The 16,710-nt window shown below is 52.9% G+C and overlaps 1 protein-coding gene across 3 annotated transcripts in view; it reads right to left on the reverse strand.

Moving 5' to 3' along the window:
- The window catches only part of AFAP1L2 (actin filament associated protein 1 like 2), a 98,072-nt gene that overhangs the window by 25,994 nt on the left and 55,368 nt on the right, over positions 1–16,710 (reverse strand). For all 3 annotated transcript variants that reach the window (XM_042908039.1, XM_042908040.1, XM_042908038.1), the window contains exons 2-4: positions 13,245–13,373; positions 6,696–6,770; positions 5,025–5,119 (exon numbers count right to left, since the gene is read on the reverse strand). In XM_042908039.1, coding sequence (XP_042763973.1) covers positions 5,025–5,119; positions 6,696–6,770; positions 13,245–13,373 — 299 coding nt within the window. The remainder of the gene's footprint in view (positions 1–5,024; positions 5,120–6,695; positions 6,771–13,244; positions 13,374–16,710) is intronic.

The raw sequence follows: 16,710 nt of genomic DNA on the forward strand, positions 1-16,710 counted from the left end.
CTTCACCAAAAGCAGCATTCCAGAGCCAGGTCCGGTGTGGCCTGGCACCTCATATGGACTCTGGAGTGAATGTAACTTGGTTGCAGTCAGGGCTTTAGGACTCTGTAGACTCAACTGACGGGATGTGATGGCCTCTCCCTCACCTTCCCTCCCTATAAACGAGAATAAACCCAGGGTTGTCTTGAGACAAACCGTGACGGTGTCTCCACAATGCTTAGCCCCGTATCAAACATGAGGAGGCTGTCACCGTCATTGTCTGGGGGCCGTCCACGCCCTGGGGGGGCTGCAGGAGCCGGGTCACCGAATCACCATCCGACAAGCTGAGGCAGGTCTGCACGCAGAGGGTTGGCGAGGCCAGGCCAGAGTGTGGGTCCAACTCTGAATCCTAAATTCATCTGGCCTCACATCAAGAGAGCGGATACAAGATCCAGAGGTAGGCCTCGAGCAGCTTCCAGCACCCCCACGGGTGCAAGAGGCAGAAAGGTACAGAGCATGAAAAGAACAGAACGTGCTCTTTTCCGAAGCAGATCGGCTGCTGCCCTGGGCCCGCAGATGCGGCTGTGAGTGGCACCGGGTCAGGCTCCTTCCCGAGGGCAGGCCAGGCACGCTGCACCCGGTAGCTGCCAGCGGATGACCTTTCGGGTCTGCTGCTACAGCCTGGCGAGTTGTCTCTGCTCGTCTCGGCCATTCCTGGCCCCTTGGTCAGTTTGAGAAAGGGCTGCCCGAGACCCAGCCGTGGTCCTCGAGAGCCAGCTTCCTGGGGTCCGAGGGGAGAGCATCGCCTCCCCTGAGAAGCAGCAAGGTCCCTGCAGATGGGTCCTGGAGCTCATGTTTCCTAAGCTGGCCTGGCCCCCGGCTCCAGCCTCCAAGAAACCCCATCCCCATCAGGTGGTGCTGGGACCCTTCGCACAGGGAGGGGGTGGGTCCCATTTAGAGAGGAGCTCCAAGCATCCAAGATAGAGCAGCAGCCCAGACTCCTGTAATCAGAACAGGACAATGCAGGGGGGGGGGGGGGGGGGGGGGGGGGGGGGGGAGGGGGACGAACCTTTCTTCAGAAGCCCCTCAGGGGTCATTCTCACCACGTGGGTCCTACTGTCCTATCTGGGGGCGGAGTACTAGGGAGTGTCTCCTGAGAGACTCCCAAGCCTCTCCCTGTAAAATCCCCTGTAAATGGATCTATGGGGAGAGGCAGGAGAGGGAGGTGGTAGGAATCCAACCTCCAGGGCTAGGGTTTGAAACCTGACATGACGCACCCCAGCTGTGTGTCCCTGGGCAACTTACTTGACCTTTCTGTGCCTCAGTTCCTCCACTGCAAAATGGGGAGAGTAGAAGTACCTGTCACATGGGGCCACTGTAAGGATTAAACTGTGCCCAGCACTATTATCCAATACATATGCATTTTTACCAACCTAAAAAATACAAACGTATCAGTGAAGAGAGAAAAGTTGTCAGCATACACGTTCGACAGAGGAAGAACGGCCGTATCCTAAGGAGACAGAGGAGACGTCTGGGGTTGCCCAGGCTTACGCCCAAGCTCAGCCCTCATTAAAGAAGATGGTCCCTGCCCTCAAGGCTGCTGGGGCAAAATATAAGCCCTTGAGTCAAGTTACAGGTTAAAATGATTTGCACAAAAATTCAGAAGAGAGTCACATAATTACACAAGTATAATGACCCGTTTTCTGAAGTCAGAGGAGCAAGGGAGGCTGATTTCTCAGGGGAAGAATAGAGAATGAGAATAAAGGGATAAAGATAAGGGACCATTAAAGTTCATCATCATCATCATTGTGATGGTGCAGGTTTTAGACACTAAATGCAGGTGCAGAAGAGAGATGACTTCACAACCTTCAGAAGGCTCTGAGAATTCACAGGAAGGGACAGGAAAGAAAGCCACCCGGCTCAGCCGGATTTGCCAGAGGTCTACAAACTTCTCTGTAAAAGGCCAATAATACATTCCTAACGGATCGGCAGGTCACTTGAGGGTCGCTGATCTCAGCTGTTCAACTCCGCCGTCGCAGAGCGAAAGCATCCAGAGATAATACATAACTGAGAAGCGTGGCTATGTTCCAATAAAACTTTATTTACAGTAGCAGGTGGCTGTGGATTTGGCCTGGGGGCCAGAGTCTGCCAGTCCTGATTTAGAGTAGACACGAGAGCTGAACGTGAGCAGGGGCCCGGATGAGCTGAGGCGTCGGTCTCTGTGCTGATGAGCAACCTGCCCCAGCGGGCACTGTCGAACATTCCCGGGACAGGACTAGCAGATCCGGCCAGCCCCGGCTCCCCAGACCGACCGTGGCAACGTCCTTGTGTGGAGTAAGCTGCTTCCCCCGTAGAGTAACCCGCTTAAGACCAGCGCCAATGCATGCTCAGGCCTCAAAGGGTGGCTGGGGTAGGGATGGCTGTGCTGGCCAGGAGCATCAACGAGGCCAGCACACGCTTCTCCTACGGTGACCGCAGCACCTGTCTGGGCGCACAGCAGCGGGAAGTGCCACGGCTGCCTGAGTCACTGGCCGCACCCACGAGGTGGCCCCGGACCCCTGGCTGCCTTTTCCCTTGCTATCCACGGACTCTGCGGGGGGGGAGGGGGGGACCCAGGCCACCAGAGAGGGAATCAGGGCGTCCTGAGCCTGCGACAGAGGCCACGCTCCCGGCCCAGCCACAGGCACTGAGGACCACAGGCAGACGTCCCGCCTCTGTCTCAGCCATCGGCAAGCCTGCGGGACTTGCCGCAGCTGTTGGGACGAGTGCGGCCTGACTAGTTTCTCCCAACAACCTGGTCCCAGACCCTGCGTCTCCCGGCCCACCGCCGTGTCTGCAAGGCACAGATTTCCAGAACAAGGCAGCACCACCCAGTACTTGCCTGTGAGGCTCTGACTGCTGACAGCCTCTCCCACCCGGTGTTGGGCCACAGACTGCTGCCCCAAGAATGGCAGAGCCCAAGGCCCTGGCCAGAGTCGGGCGCTGAATTCCGGAGAGGAAAGTTCCAGCGCCAAGCAGCCACCTCCCCTCCCCCCACCCGGCGAGCAGTGCCTAGAGCACCCCAGAATACCACCGCATCTCCCACTGGTTAGACTGGCGGCAGCCGGTCAGGAGCAGAGGCCCCCCACCTCCCGAGCACTGTGGCGGAAAGTGAGGAGAGCCCGCAGCTGGAAGGACCAGAGACTACAGCCTCACTCTGCTGGAAAGACGAGCTTAAGTCAGGCGGGCCTGCAGAGTGGCCTGGAAACCAAGAACCCGCATTCAGGTCTTGGCCCCGCTACCTCCCAGAGGTGGGCCCTTGGCCGATTACTTTAACTGAGCCTCTGTTTCTTCATAGGAAAACAGTGACCAAAAATACGCATCTGTAGATGGATGGTGGGGAGGCCCCAGTTTGTGTCCATCAGGGTGCCAACGGCCCAGGTGTGGCAGTCACCCACTTCGCAGCATAGTGGGGACAGCAGGGACTCAGGCTCAGGCCATCAAGTCTCATTCAGCCTGAGATGAAGAGTCCCTGCCAGTTGGTGACAGGGGGGGGGGGGGGGGGGGGTGTGGGCAGGGGGGGTGCTTCATGTACAGGGAGACTGACCCAGGTATTCCGGACATCCTCAGGAAGGCATGAATGGAGAGGGCCAGGCTGCGGTCCGGACGCCCTTAGCGGTGACCTGGGCCCACAGATCTGTCCCTGGATAGCACCCTGGGAGCTCAGTGACCATGGGAGTCACACAGCTTCCTGCTGGCACTGAACCCAGGACCCCACTGTCCCCCAAACCCTTCCCACTTCTTGACCCCATGACCCTGCTACACATAGAAATCCTTCCCGTTTCTCACCTCACACCTCTCTAGAAAGCCTCCCTGACCAGGCCCTAGACAGGGAAGAACTTGGGTTCAAATTCTGGCTCCACCATTTCTGTGTGTGGGACGTTCAGACGCTATTAACCTGCAAATTCTTGGTTTCCTCACCCGTAAGATATGAACACCGCTACTTAACCTCCCTGAACACCAACGCAGTGTGCCACGCATAGCCTTAACCCATCAAATAAGACAATCTCAGGAGACAGAGATTCACATTCTTTTAAACACCGGGAAACAGAGGGCCAGAGAGCTTAAACAACTTGCTCAAGACCGAAGAGCCAGTACCTGGTAGAGCTGGGATCTGAACCCAGGTCTGTAGGATTCCATGATTCATTCCACTCATTCATGTGGCCTACTGTGTGCATATGCCGGGCAGGAAGCAATAAATGAGAGACACTGTCCCTGTCCTACGAAGCTTACGTCTGGTCGGGGAGGCAAATAGTACAAAGATCACTTCAGTGGTGGCAAGGGCCACGGAGGGGTAATTGGCCCTGGGGTAGACGGTGACTGGGGTGGGACAGAGTTGGGGTGCCTCATGCAGCAGGTCGGGGCAAGTCTGTCTGTGAATGTCTGGGAGATGAGAAGGCAGCCACTGGACAGCCAGGATCCAGACAGTACAAAGTCCCTGAGGCAGCACTAAGCCTGTGGTATAATCCAACGGCAGAAGGGAGACCCGTGAACAGCAGGTGCAACGGGGCTGGAGATGCAGCTGGGCCAGGCTGTGTAGACCGTGTAGGCCGTGGGGCCGGGCTAAGGAACACGGATGTTTTTTGCCTAAGCTCAGTGAAAGCGTTTGGCCGGTCTGAGGCAGGAAGTGCAAGGCGATATGATTTACATTTCCAAAAGTTCGCTGTGGCCTGAGCCGGTGACCACAGCTCTACAGGGCCCCACTCACATGGTGCTGGGCAGAGCCCGGTGGAGCCTCAAACACTTGGTGGCATCCAATAAAGGCAACCCCCTGCATCTCCCACTCCCTTTACCCTTAGCGTCCTGAGTACCGTGGCCCTGGGCAAATGATGCCACCCGCAGGCAGGCGTGCTTTTGTTCTGTCTCTGTCTCCCAGTGCCTCACCCCATGTCCTGCACACAGTAGGCGCTCAGAAAACACCAGACGTTTGGTGAACTGACCCCTGTGAGAGCAACTGGAAGTTCATGGGGCCCCAGTCAGGAAATCAGGGGTGTTGGACAAACACTTACGATCTTGGGTGGCGGGAGGTCTGGAAGGCTCTTCTGAGGGGCCAGGGAGTGCTGGCCAGGCTCCCCGTTGGGCAGTGGGTTCTGCTCCTCAGGTGCTGTGGGCGGCAAGCAGGGGGAGGCTTCAGTGAGGGGTGCCCAGTGTCATAGCAGGTGCGTTATCCGGGAATGTCTGGTCACATGTGCCATGAGATCTATTTGAGCAGGTGCTAATTACCCACGAGGAGGTCCCAGCAGCCAATGTTGTTGTTTTCCTTCAAGAATAGGGTGCAGTGGTGTCCCAGCCATGGGCAGATTCCTCAGAAGGAACTGGTTTGGGGCTTCTGGCAGCCTCCACACCCTCTCTACTACCTGCCCTGTGCCAAAAATGGCCTAGCCACAGAGATTTAGCCAGTCGAGAAGCTGCCCTGTGGTCATTATACAGAGCAGCTCTCAGCACCAACCCTGTGATTATGGCTCTTTCCACCCCAGTTTCCCCAGAAGGCAAATGACCCTGGGCACTGTGGCAGCCTGCGTGTGGATAATTTCTGTTGAGCCCCAGGCTTGGCGGTGAAAACATGAGGCGGAAAAGCCACAGTGGAGAACTTGGCCACCAACTGTGTGTGCTTTTAAGGATAAGGATCCAAGGGCCCTTCTGAGCCTGGCCATTTCAGCCAGGGGCCCAGCTAAGTCCAGGACAGGCAGGCTCAGGCAGATCTGACCTCGGGGCTTTGGTGGCTGGCACCTTGAAGCCAAACCTTTAACCGGACTGAATGCTTTGGAGCACTGCGTCCCGACCTCTTGCTAAGCCTCTGCATTTCAGTCACAGGCTTGGGAGTTGGGGGACGGGGCTTTTAATCTCCTCTCCTCTGCAACGAGGCAGCTCTAGAAACCTCTGGACCTCCCTAGGGTCCTGCCAGACCCACTCCTCAAGGTTTTCAGAGCAAAGGAGAGAGCAGAAGAGTAAGATACCATGGAAGACATACTATGGCCTTCCAATGTAAGATATAAAGTTCTGCCAAGAGAGCACCTTTGAGCAAAACTTTTGAATGTTAAGGCAGCTGCAGACATCAGCATTTCCATCCTCTACCATCCCCCCCCCACACACACATCAAGTCCAGACTGCGGGGCACCTGGGTGGTTGAGTCGGTTAAGCGACCAAATCTTGGTTTCGGCTCAAGTCCTGATCTCACGACTCATGAGTTTGAGCCCTGCATCGGGCTCCATGCTGACGGCGCCTGCCTGGGATCCTCTGTCTCCCTCTCTCTCTGCCACGCCCCCCACTCACTCTCTCTGTCTCTCTCAAAAAGAAATAAACTAACATTAAAACCAATCTGGACTTTTATCAAAGATATAAAGCTGGGGTGTGGAATCAGCACCAAGGCTGCTTTCCTAGAGCATCGGACTGTGACTTCCTGTTTCTTGGGATGCTGTTGGGGAAAAGCTGAGAGACTTCAGGGGCCAGATTCCTTGTCCACGAATGGGACATGGGACCTTTAAGATTCAAGGAGGTGGCCTGATGAAATATCCCAAAATACATCAACCCAAAATACCATCAACTAAAATGTGACTGCCAGAAATAACTCCACTGGGCTGTCTGGTGCTGGCTGGGAGGAAGGAGGGGCGGGACGGGACCACAGCTTGTGCGCCCCCCTCCCGGAAGCTGGCCGCACCACCAGTGGGCTTAGCCTGTACCTTTGTCTTGGGACTCCGCATTCTGTGGCCTGTTGACGGTCACTTTGTTCATATAAATGTACTCCTCATCGGAACCTGCAGCAGGAGGGTAGAAGACAAAGGTTTCATGTGATTCCACGATGGGAAATGGCTTCTGGAGAGAAAGAGCGTCCCCCGAGAGACACTGTCATTAGCCTGGGTTCCAGGAAAAGCATACAACATTCCGAGTTGATTGAAAGAGTCCATTATAGAGTTGACAGATTTCCAAAAACAGAAAGGCCAAGTTGCTGACTGTTAGGTTTTCAGCCTGGGGGTGGGGTGGTGGGGGTGGGGGAGGGAAAAGATGGGTCCAGAAAGATAGCTTCAGGAATAAAAGTCTGAAGTGCAAGGGTACCCGCACCTCAAAGATCTGCCCCGTATTTCACCAGGCAGATTTCTCTGGGTTTCCTAGCATTTCATTTAAACTAAAAAATATTTCATATCCATCATTCTCACTCTAGTCTGGGTAACTCGTATGGGCTCATCAGAGTGATGTCTTTGTAAGACAGGGCACATTGAGGATCTGAACATTTAGCTCGCAGGCCTCTAGGTGGGGTACCAATGTGGGGCCCTGAGACCCCCAAATCGCGAGCTCTGGGTTTGGAGGGGTGGGTGTGCTGGGAATTGAAAGTGGAGCCCTGCCAGGCACCTGCTCTACCCTGTAGATTGTACCCTGCAACAGCTCGGCCCTTCCCTCTTTTAAAATCACTTCTGTGTAGGTGACCTTCCCAGTGCCTGTCTGGACAGAGAAATGTCAGTCTCCTGACACCTGCTTAGTTTCTTGTGCCCCGAAGACCCTTTCTTCAGAAGACTGCACAGGAAGCTCATTCTAGTGCTTCTCCTCTTAGAATTCCACCTGCATTTCTCTTTTGCCCCTTAATTTGCATTTCCTAGAAACCCGTGGCTCCGGTAGTTGGAGACAGCGTTACCCAGCCAAGGGACCCAATTCAAACCCCTGGCGAAGGAGGCAGTTCCGTGTCAGATCTGCCCAGCCTCCAGCCAAGAGGCCTGTGAAAACCCAGAGGAACATGGGAAGGATACAGCCAGCGGGGTCTTTTGCCATCAGCCTGCCGGGTCGCCATCCTGGTGCCCAGCCCTGCCAGGACCCGTCAGCAACATCACCCCCCACCGCGGCAGGTTATGGGAGGGCACTATGAGATCTAAAAGTAGTCAGCCACAACCAGTATACTTCCACTGACTGCGACCCAGAGGGGCCGGGTCAGGACCTTTTCCAGAGAAAAGCACCCAAGAAGAGTGTTCTGCAGGGGCAGGCGGCAAAGCTCTGCCGTGAATGGTGCCATTCTGAGCAACGCAGCTAACGCGTGTGCCTTGGTTTTCTTGTCTGCTTGGGATACTATGGAAAACGACTGTGATAAATATCACTTGTTTTTACCTAACTCTGAACGCTTCCAAGAGTACAAAACTCTAATATTAGGGAACTTGAAAAAGTGAGCCCTATAACTAACAAAGATTACACATGACAAGCCTAGGGGCACCCGGGTGGCTTGGTTGGTTAAGAATCTGACTTCGGCTCAGGTCATGATCTCGCAGTTCGTGAGTTCGAGCCCCGTGTGGGGCTCTGTGCTGACAGCATAGAGCCTGCTTGGAATTCTCTCTCTGCCCCTCTCCCCCTCACATGGATTTGTCCACTCTCTCTCTCTCAAAATGGATCAATAAACTTAAAAAAAAATCAAAATAAATGAATTACTAGAGAGTGTGTAAACTGGCACAGCCGTTTGGGAAGCAATTTTAGAGGATAATTTAAAGTGTTCGTATTCTTGGGGCACCTGGGTGGCTCTGTCAGTTAAGCATCCAACTCTTGGTTTCAGCTCAGGTCGTGATCTCACAGTTCATAAGTTTGAGCCCCAAGTTGGGCTCTGTACTGAACAGTGCAGAGCTTGCTTGGGATTCTCTCTTTCCCTCCTCTCTCTCTCTCTTTCTCTCTCTCAAAATAAATAAACTTAAAAAAAATAGTGTTCATATTTTTTTCCTTAAAGTGTTCATATTCTTTAACCCAGCATTTTTCCACTGCCAAAAATTTGTCCTGTAGATACACTCTAGCACGTAAACAAAATCTGACTTGAGGATGTTCACTGCAATATTGTAGAAGTTTTTTTTTTTTTTTTTTTTTTTAAATTACGAAATGTAAATGTCACTAATGGGAGGCTGGTTGACCATCACTGTTCATCTATCAGTGGACACCTACCCAACTGTGAAAAATGACAAAGCAGCTCTCTGTCTGCTGTTTACAAAGATATCCAAGACTTACAGTTAAAGGATCATGTTTCAGAATAGCAAAAAGAGAAAAAGTATGTGAACTGTCAGCACATGGAAATGTGCACAGGCGACGATTCTAAGTATAAAAATAACGTAAAGCAGAATACAGAGGCAAACCACAACTACATAAAAAAATTCAGATGACGCTGGTAACGATCAAAATAGGAATCGAAAGAATGTAAATAGCTAAATGTTCATTTTATGTTCATTCCTTTTTTCTTACTGTTGACTAAGCCCACACTCCTGTAAAAAAAAAAAAAAAAAAAAAAAAAGGCAAGATATTGCTGTCATTGTTTTAACTGTTAGATTCTGGGCAGGTGCTTTCTCCGCAAGATCGTGACTTGTGCACTGCAGAGAAAACTTGCACCGGCCTCTTCCTGAGGCCGCGTCTCCTCCCCTGGGCACTCTGCTGCGAGCCATGGTTGGCTATGGTTTGATGTTCCAGGGTTGCCAATCCAGGACCATCCAGGTAGGTAAGTAAGAGGCTCCCAGGACTGTCTGCAATCCTAGGAAATGCCCGGTGAAGTTGGCCCTGGAACGGGAGACTGCTGAGCTGTCCCATGTCTGGGAGGCAGTAGCCTTGGGTTGGAGAATTTCCTATCATTCCCTCATTCATTTGCAGAAGTGCGCTGAGCACCCGCACCGTGCTAAGTGCTGGGGACACAGCACAGAATGAAATAGAAGACACTGTCCCTCTCTTTATGAGCCCAACAATGGAGAAGGGAATAGACCCTAATGGGATAGTCAACACAAGCATGTGGGAAATGACATCAGCATAGGTAGGGCTGGAAAGGACAGCTGACTGTGCTCTGAGGAAGTGTGTAACTTGTGGGAAATGACCCCTGTGGCAGGGGGTAGTCTCTCCCAGAGAACTGGGTGGGGGTAGAGGGGAGGCACACGGACCCTCTTTGCTACCGTCGGACAGATAGAACATTGGCAGCTCTTCCTATCAGAGGAGCAGCCCCCGAACTCTCCCAGAGTCTCCGAAGAGGGTACTGAGGGACCCATGACACTCTCAGGTGAAGGCAGGAATGAACAGCAGGCTCCTGATAAACAAACTTCATTCCCTGCCGTGACCTCACCATCCAGATAAAAGGCAAAGAGAGTAGAAAATTCTTGTTACAGTCATACAGCAAAAGATCAGAAAACCCAAATAGACAACTTGAAAAGTGTAAACACTCTCTCTCTCTCTCACACTCCGTCCAAAATGTGTGGGAGTAAACAACAGCTCAGCCAGTGCAGACCACAGACTATCTCAAAATGATCAGCCTGCCTCCACCTACAAGTCTCATCAAGCTGAGCTCATTTTCTGGAACATACACAGCAAGACATGCCCGGGAGGCCGAGAAGGGAGACAAATGCTTTGATTTCAGGGGGGCTTTGGATTCTGTCCTGCGTAGCACAATTACTGTGCTGCAGATGAATCTGGAACGTGGGACAAGGAGGGGAGTAGAGCGGTTTGGTCCCTCTGCCCGGTCCCAAGCCCTGGTTCGGCCACTCACGACCATGTGCCTTGAAGAAGGGACTCTCCGAGCCTCGGTTCCCTTGTTAAGAAGATGAGGACAACAACTCTCTCCCTGACCCGGGATGGGGACTGGGTGGCACAATCCATGTCATTTCATACATTAAGCACCGTGGTGGGGCAGAGTACGTGCACGGCAGACGTCAGCGGCTGTTATAATCACTCTGCTAGCCGAGAGAGCGCACAGACGACCAGAATGGATCTCAGCCTCAAGAGCAGGAGTGGAGAGTGGCGGCCACAGGTCCCCGTAAGGCCTTGCACACGCTTCCGGTGGTCTGAGCGGTGCTCTGTGGGCAATTCACACTGGGCGCCTCCTGACCGGTCTCAGCAGCCCCGGCGGCCCTGCGAGCTGCAGAGACCAAGGGCAGGGGGAAGGTCTGACTCTATCAGAGCAGAGCACACAAACACCTGGGGTGAAACAAAGGTCAACCTAGAGGAAGCTACACAGCACATTAAGCCACAAAGGGACCCCACCCAGGGGGCCCTGATAGAGCGATGAGAACCAAGAACCACTTGGTTCTTGGGACCAAGAAGAGGACCGGGATGATGGTGAGAGCCCGTCACAGAGGCGTCTTCCCATTCCCAACGGAGGTATCGTCTATCATTAGACACGCTCAGGTCAGAGCACATCTCGACAGTCTGGGCAGTGTGCTTCTTCAAGGTTTGCATCGACGGCTCCTGCCGCAGGGTGACTCATCTCTAACTCGCCGGCTTTGTAATGTGGATTTCCCACCTACCACCTTTGATGTGCCGCTCGCCAGCACTCACGCAGGCCAGCCGACACTAGCCACGGAGCCAGGAGGAGCCTGGGAACCAAGGGTGGCCTGGAGAGTGGCAAAGGCCACACACGGGGCTCCGGGAACACACCTCTCCCGGAAGGCGAAGAGAGCTGGGGCATGCCGGCAAAAGAGAAGGCTGCCGGGCCTACGGCCACATGCCTCAGTTTTATGACTTCTCTCCCACTCAGAGCATGAAAGCCGGTTTCCACAGGGAACAAAGAAAAGGAAAAGCGACCCTGAGACGTAACCTGGCGGATCCAGGTTGGACATATGGGAGAACTTCCTGACGGTGATGGCTGTAGAGGGTGCACTTCCCTTCTCGGGGGGGTGGGGGGTGGATTTGGGCTGCTTCCTGCCCCGAGGCAGACGGTCCCTTACTGTCCCAAAATATCACTCCCAGTTCTCAAACATCCGATATAGAAATAGACTCAACTAAGCTGTTAGGACTTCACGAGAAGGCGTTTCCTGTTAAAAAAGAAAATCTGAATGTACTAGAAATGAAACCACCGTGACCATTCTCGTGCAAGAATGTTAGAGCAGCCTTACTATTTGCGATAGCCCAGGCCCAACAACACAAAAGTCCAGCAACAAGTGAATGGACAAGAAGATCGTGGTACATTCACAGACTGGAGCACTACTGAGCAATGGAAGCAACAAACTACGGACGCAGCTCATAGCACGGACGAATCCCCTGAGCGCAAGAGGCCAAACATAGAGTACACACCCTACGATTCCATTTATATGAAGCTCTAGGATGGGCAATGCTAATCTGTGGTGGGAGAAATCAGAACGATGGTTGCCTTGGGGTGGGGGTTCAGGAATTCACCGAAAGGGGGCAAGAAAGAACTTTCTGGAATGATAGAAATGTCCGATGACTTACGGTGGGTGGCAGGTACACAGGTGTACGCGATTGCCAAAATTCACTGAATTGAAGGCTTAAGTGAGATCTATGTATTTGATTATGTATAAAATGTACCTCAGTAAAAAAGAAAAAAAAAAACAACTATGTACTCAAGGTCAAGGTTCTGTGATCTATAGCCTTAAAACTATGTTTTCCTCTGGGCCATATGATGCAGGGAAGGGATTTAACCTCTCTAAGCCTCAGTTTCCTCACCTGTAATAACAGCACCCACCTCAGAGGAGTGTCTTAAAGATGAAACAAGTTGATGTGTGTGCAGGTGGGTGATGTTCAACGAAGCGTTGGCTATTATTATCACAGTTTATTATCCCTTCTCTACTTTGAATGAGTAAGGAAAAGTGCTTTGAAAACACTTTGTTTAAAACCTCACTCAGGGCCGCTGTGCTGGGTGTCCGGAGATCTCTGGGCTCTCGTTCACGTCACATCACTCCTATGCTATTGCGAATGGGCTGAATTACGCAACCCCCCCTTCATATATTAAGTCCTAGCCCCCAATACCTCAGAATGTAGGAGGAGAAAGTGTCGTCAAAGAGGTAACTAACATTAGGGGTGCCTGGATGGCTCAGTAGGTTAAGTGTCTGACTTCAGCTCGGGTCATGATCTTGTAGCTTGTGAGTTCGGGCCCCGCGTCAGGCTCTCTGCTGTCAGCTCGGAGCCCGCTTCAGATCCTCTGTCTCCCTCTCTCTCTCCCCCTCCCAACCCCTCTCTCAAAAATAAATAAACATAAAAAAAAAAAAGAGGTAATTAACATTAAATGAGGTCACTAGGACGGGCCCGAAACCAATATAACTGGTATTCTTTCTTGTATGAAGAAATTTGGACACGGCCATGCACACAGAGGGAAGATGGTGTGACGGCCCAGAGAGAAGACGGCCATCTGCAAGGAAGAGAGGGAGGCCTCGGAAGGAACCGACCCTTCCCGACACCTTGAGCTCAGGTTCCCGGCCTCCCGAACTCTGAGAAAACATTTCTGTTGCTTAAGCCACACAGTTGGTGGCTTAGGCCCAACTCCAAGGCCCCCGGGCCACACTTACTGCTGTTTTTGGTGTAAAGCCGGAGGAGCTCAGCCAGGCCACTCTTCTTGACCACAGCGGTGCTGCTCAGGTTCTCTTGGTCGAGAATCTTGAGGAAGTCATCCAGCTCTGTCAACAGCTGCTCCAGGGCTAGAGACAGGAAAGAGAAGAGTCCGTTACAGCAGTTGCCTTCTCTCCAAAGGCCCGGCTCAGAGGGGCACCTCCAGATCCTGCATCACCTCGACATGTGCCCTGTGGTCCTGAGGGGGAGGGGCTTGGGGTAAGGCCTGGAAGCACCTGGCGTGGGGGGCGGGGGGTGGCAGCCAAAAGGTGGTCCTGGGGAGAGGAAAACAGGCCCTTGGCTTTGAGATGGATAACCTTGGCTGAAGCTGCAGGCCTACCGTTTGCTGGATTGACAGCGGCCAAGATGGCCCAGACAAGCCCATCGGGCCATGTGAGTCTGGAAACAGGATTTGCTTCCTTGAGAAAAGTTCAATCAGGACGGTCCAGGGCCTGGGGAACTTGAATGCAGGTCAAACCCATAACCATCAAAAGAAATGCTGTGGTTGGCCCAGTCGTTGATCCCTTCCCCAAGGACAGGGAAGCAGAGTCACCCCGAGGAGACGAAACCGTGAGTACGCTGTCCCCACGGAATTACGGGTGATCCCTCAAAAGCCACGGTTATTGGGCAAACAGAAAAACAAAACCTTCCTGAGTTTCTTCAGTAACTAAGCCACCTCAGCATTGAAATGGAGTCCAGCATCACTCCCAAGCTGGCTGAGGGCTCTGGTCCCACAGATCAAGGTATCAAATAGGCTCCCACAAGGACCCCCAGGGTAGAGACACTTGTCATTTCTAGCTGGAACCACCTTGCAGAGATGACAGTGCAGAGGACAACAGTGTAGGAACAGGGCATTCACCATTGTTGCTATTATTGCTATTTGTGATCTAATTTCTATTAAGAATAGGATGCTGCATTTGCTGATGGGGTCGTCACCTTGGCTCTCCTGCCCGGCTGGCTCTCCAGAACATGCTCAGGAATGACAGCCAGTTCCTTTTTTTTTTTTTTTTAATCTTTATTTATTTTTGAGAGAGAGACAGCATGTGAGCAGGGGAAGAGCAGAGAGAGAGGGAGAGACAGAATCCAAAGCAGGCTCCAGGCTCCGAGCTGTCAGCACAGAGCCCGACGTGGGGCTCGAACTCACAAACTGTGAGATCATGACCTGAGCCGAAGTCGGACGCTCCACCGACTGAGCCGCCCAGGCGCCCCGACAGCCAGCTCCTTAAGGCTCTACTCTCTGCTTTCCAAACCTGGCTGCACTGGGTCCCCTGGAGGGCTTTAAACAGTCCTGATACCTGCGGTAGCTGGGTGGCTCAGTCAGTTGAGCGTCTGACTCTTGATTTTGGCCCAGGTCATAGATCTCACAGTTCGTGAGTTCAAGACCCAAGTTGGGCTCTGTGCGGACAGTGTGGAGCCTGCTTGGGATTCACCCCTCCCCTGCTTTCTCTTTCTCTCTCTCCAAAATAAATAAACATTTTTAAAAGGTTTTAAAAAATCCCGATACTTAAGGCACACCTCAGATTGATGATATCAGAATCTCTGGGAGTAGCACCCAGGGGTCAGCAGTTCTAAAACTTGCTAAGGTGATCCCAATGTGCAGCCGATGTGGAGAACCGCGGGTCTACTGGCAGTGACAGGGGCTCCACCTGAGGGCCCTGCTCCCAAACACAGAAGCCAAGAAGCCCGACTTGTCTTTTGTCACCTGCCGTGGGAACTCCGAGCAGTCATGCAATCTCTCCCAGCTCCTGTCCTCATCCGGAAAGTGGAGAAGACCACACAGGCCCTACCCATTTCACAGAGTTGTTGGAAGTGACAAAACCTGTGAGCTCAATGAGAGGACTACATCCGTCTTACGTCTTTGGCACCTAGCACTGTTGGAACTGTTGAATGAATGTTTATGGAATGAATGAATGAATGAATGAATGAGTTCACTAGGCACCTACTAGTTCACAACAAGTTGAAGAGATAAGCATCATTATGCCCATGTTGTACAGGCGGGCCCGAGGGCCCAGAGAAGGCCCATAAGGTCCCACGTGGCCCACGGCAGAGAGCTCATTTGCTGTCTGACTCTTAAGACTGAGCTATTGGCAACGCTCGACTGGATGTTTCTATCCATGTAGTGCGTTCTTCCAGCATCCCCCAAAGGCCTAGCTCCCCAGAACTGAACAAGAGCCGAAGATTATCCCCTCACCCCTTTCATTAGAAAAAGAAGCCGTCGTGCTCTCCCGGTTCTAAGGGAGAGACACGCAGTCTCTTTCTGGTCCGACACCCCCACGGATCTCAGTGGGGTAGTAGCCTCTGAAACCCATCCCTGCAAAACCAAATTCCCTGGAATGAACGTTGCTCTTGCTCGTGGGAGAGCCGGAGGAAGGGAAGGGGGCTGAGGATTTGCTTGTTTCAGGGAACGGCAGTGACGGCAGTGACAGCAGTGCCGGCGTGTGTGACTGTCGCATCAAACACGGGGGTCAGCCAGCTCGCCCACACGGGTGTGCACTGCCTGGCAAAATCAGAGCCCTCTCTTCCTGGCAGGGGTACTCACAAAGGAAACTCCACTTTGCCAAAGCCAGAGAAGAAGAAGCAGAAAAACCTTCACTCTCCCTCTCAGGGTCCTGGTAAAGGATGAAGAACCGAGCAAGAACCACAGAGGTCCCCGTGTCCACTCCTCTCTGGCTTATCAAGAGCCGAGTGAAGGTAAAACACAGCCAGCAGCCCCGATGCCGCATGTGGTCAATGATGGCTCAGCTCATACGCTTAGAGGCGAGCTGGAAGGTGGCCCTCATCTCTGCCAGTGGCGACGTGGGTACCTGGTGAGCGCCAAGATGAGGCAAGAGGGAAGCCATGTTTGGGTGGTCCTGTCTGGGAAAGAGCCCTCGGCCAACAGCAGAATCTCTTGCCCCATTCCTGGGTATTGGGAAGACCACCACAGCGGGTCTCCAAGAGGCCAGAGGCTTTTGCCCGGGTCACTTAAAACCGATTAGACTCTCAGCGGAGCAGAATTTGAAAGGGCAGCAGCAAGAGCCCCCAGAGTCCACTAATCAGTAAGGATCAGGTGAGACCCCAGGGTGAGCCCAGCACTGAGCTGGGCCCTTGGCCTAAACTACCCAGGAAATTAAGATGGAGGCCAGGACAGTGTGGTTCTTGCCTTCTGCAAGCTCACAGGCAGAACAAGGCCAGCCCCAAGATTTCCAGACCAAGGCACACCACCAAAACTCCTCGACAAAAAGTGCGAGAGCAGGTCAGACAAGAGTCCTAGGCCTGGAAGGCTTCTGGGAAGACGTACAGTAGGGTAAGGCCTTAGGTTGTTTTTTGTTTGGTTTTGAGTGCTTTCTGAACAGCTATTCATGACTTTCCTGTTGGCTGCAGGAACTCAACAGGCCAAAAAGCAGTGAATTTGAAGAAGTCCAGACCGAGAGAACAAAGGGCAAA

The sequence above is a fragment of the Panthera leo genome, chromosome D2 (assembly GCF_018350215.1).
Source record: "Panthera leo isolate Ple1 chromosome D2, P.leo_Ple1_pat1.1, whole genome shotgun sequence".
Taxonomy (NCBI): Eukaryota; Metazoa; Chordata; class Mammalia; order Carnivora; family Felidae; genus Panthera; species Panthera leo.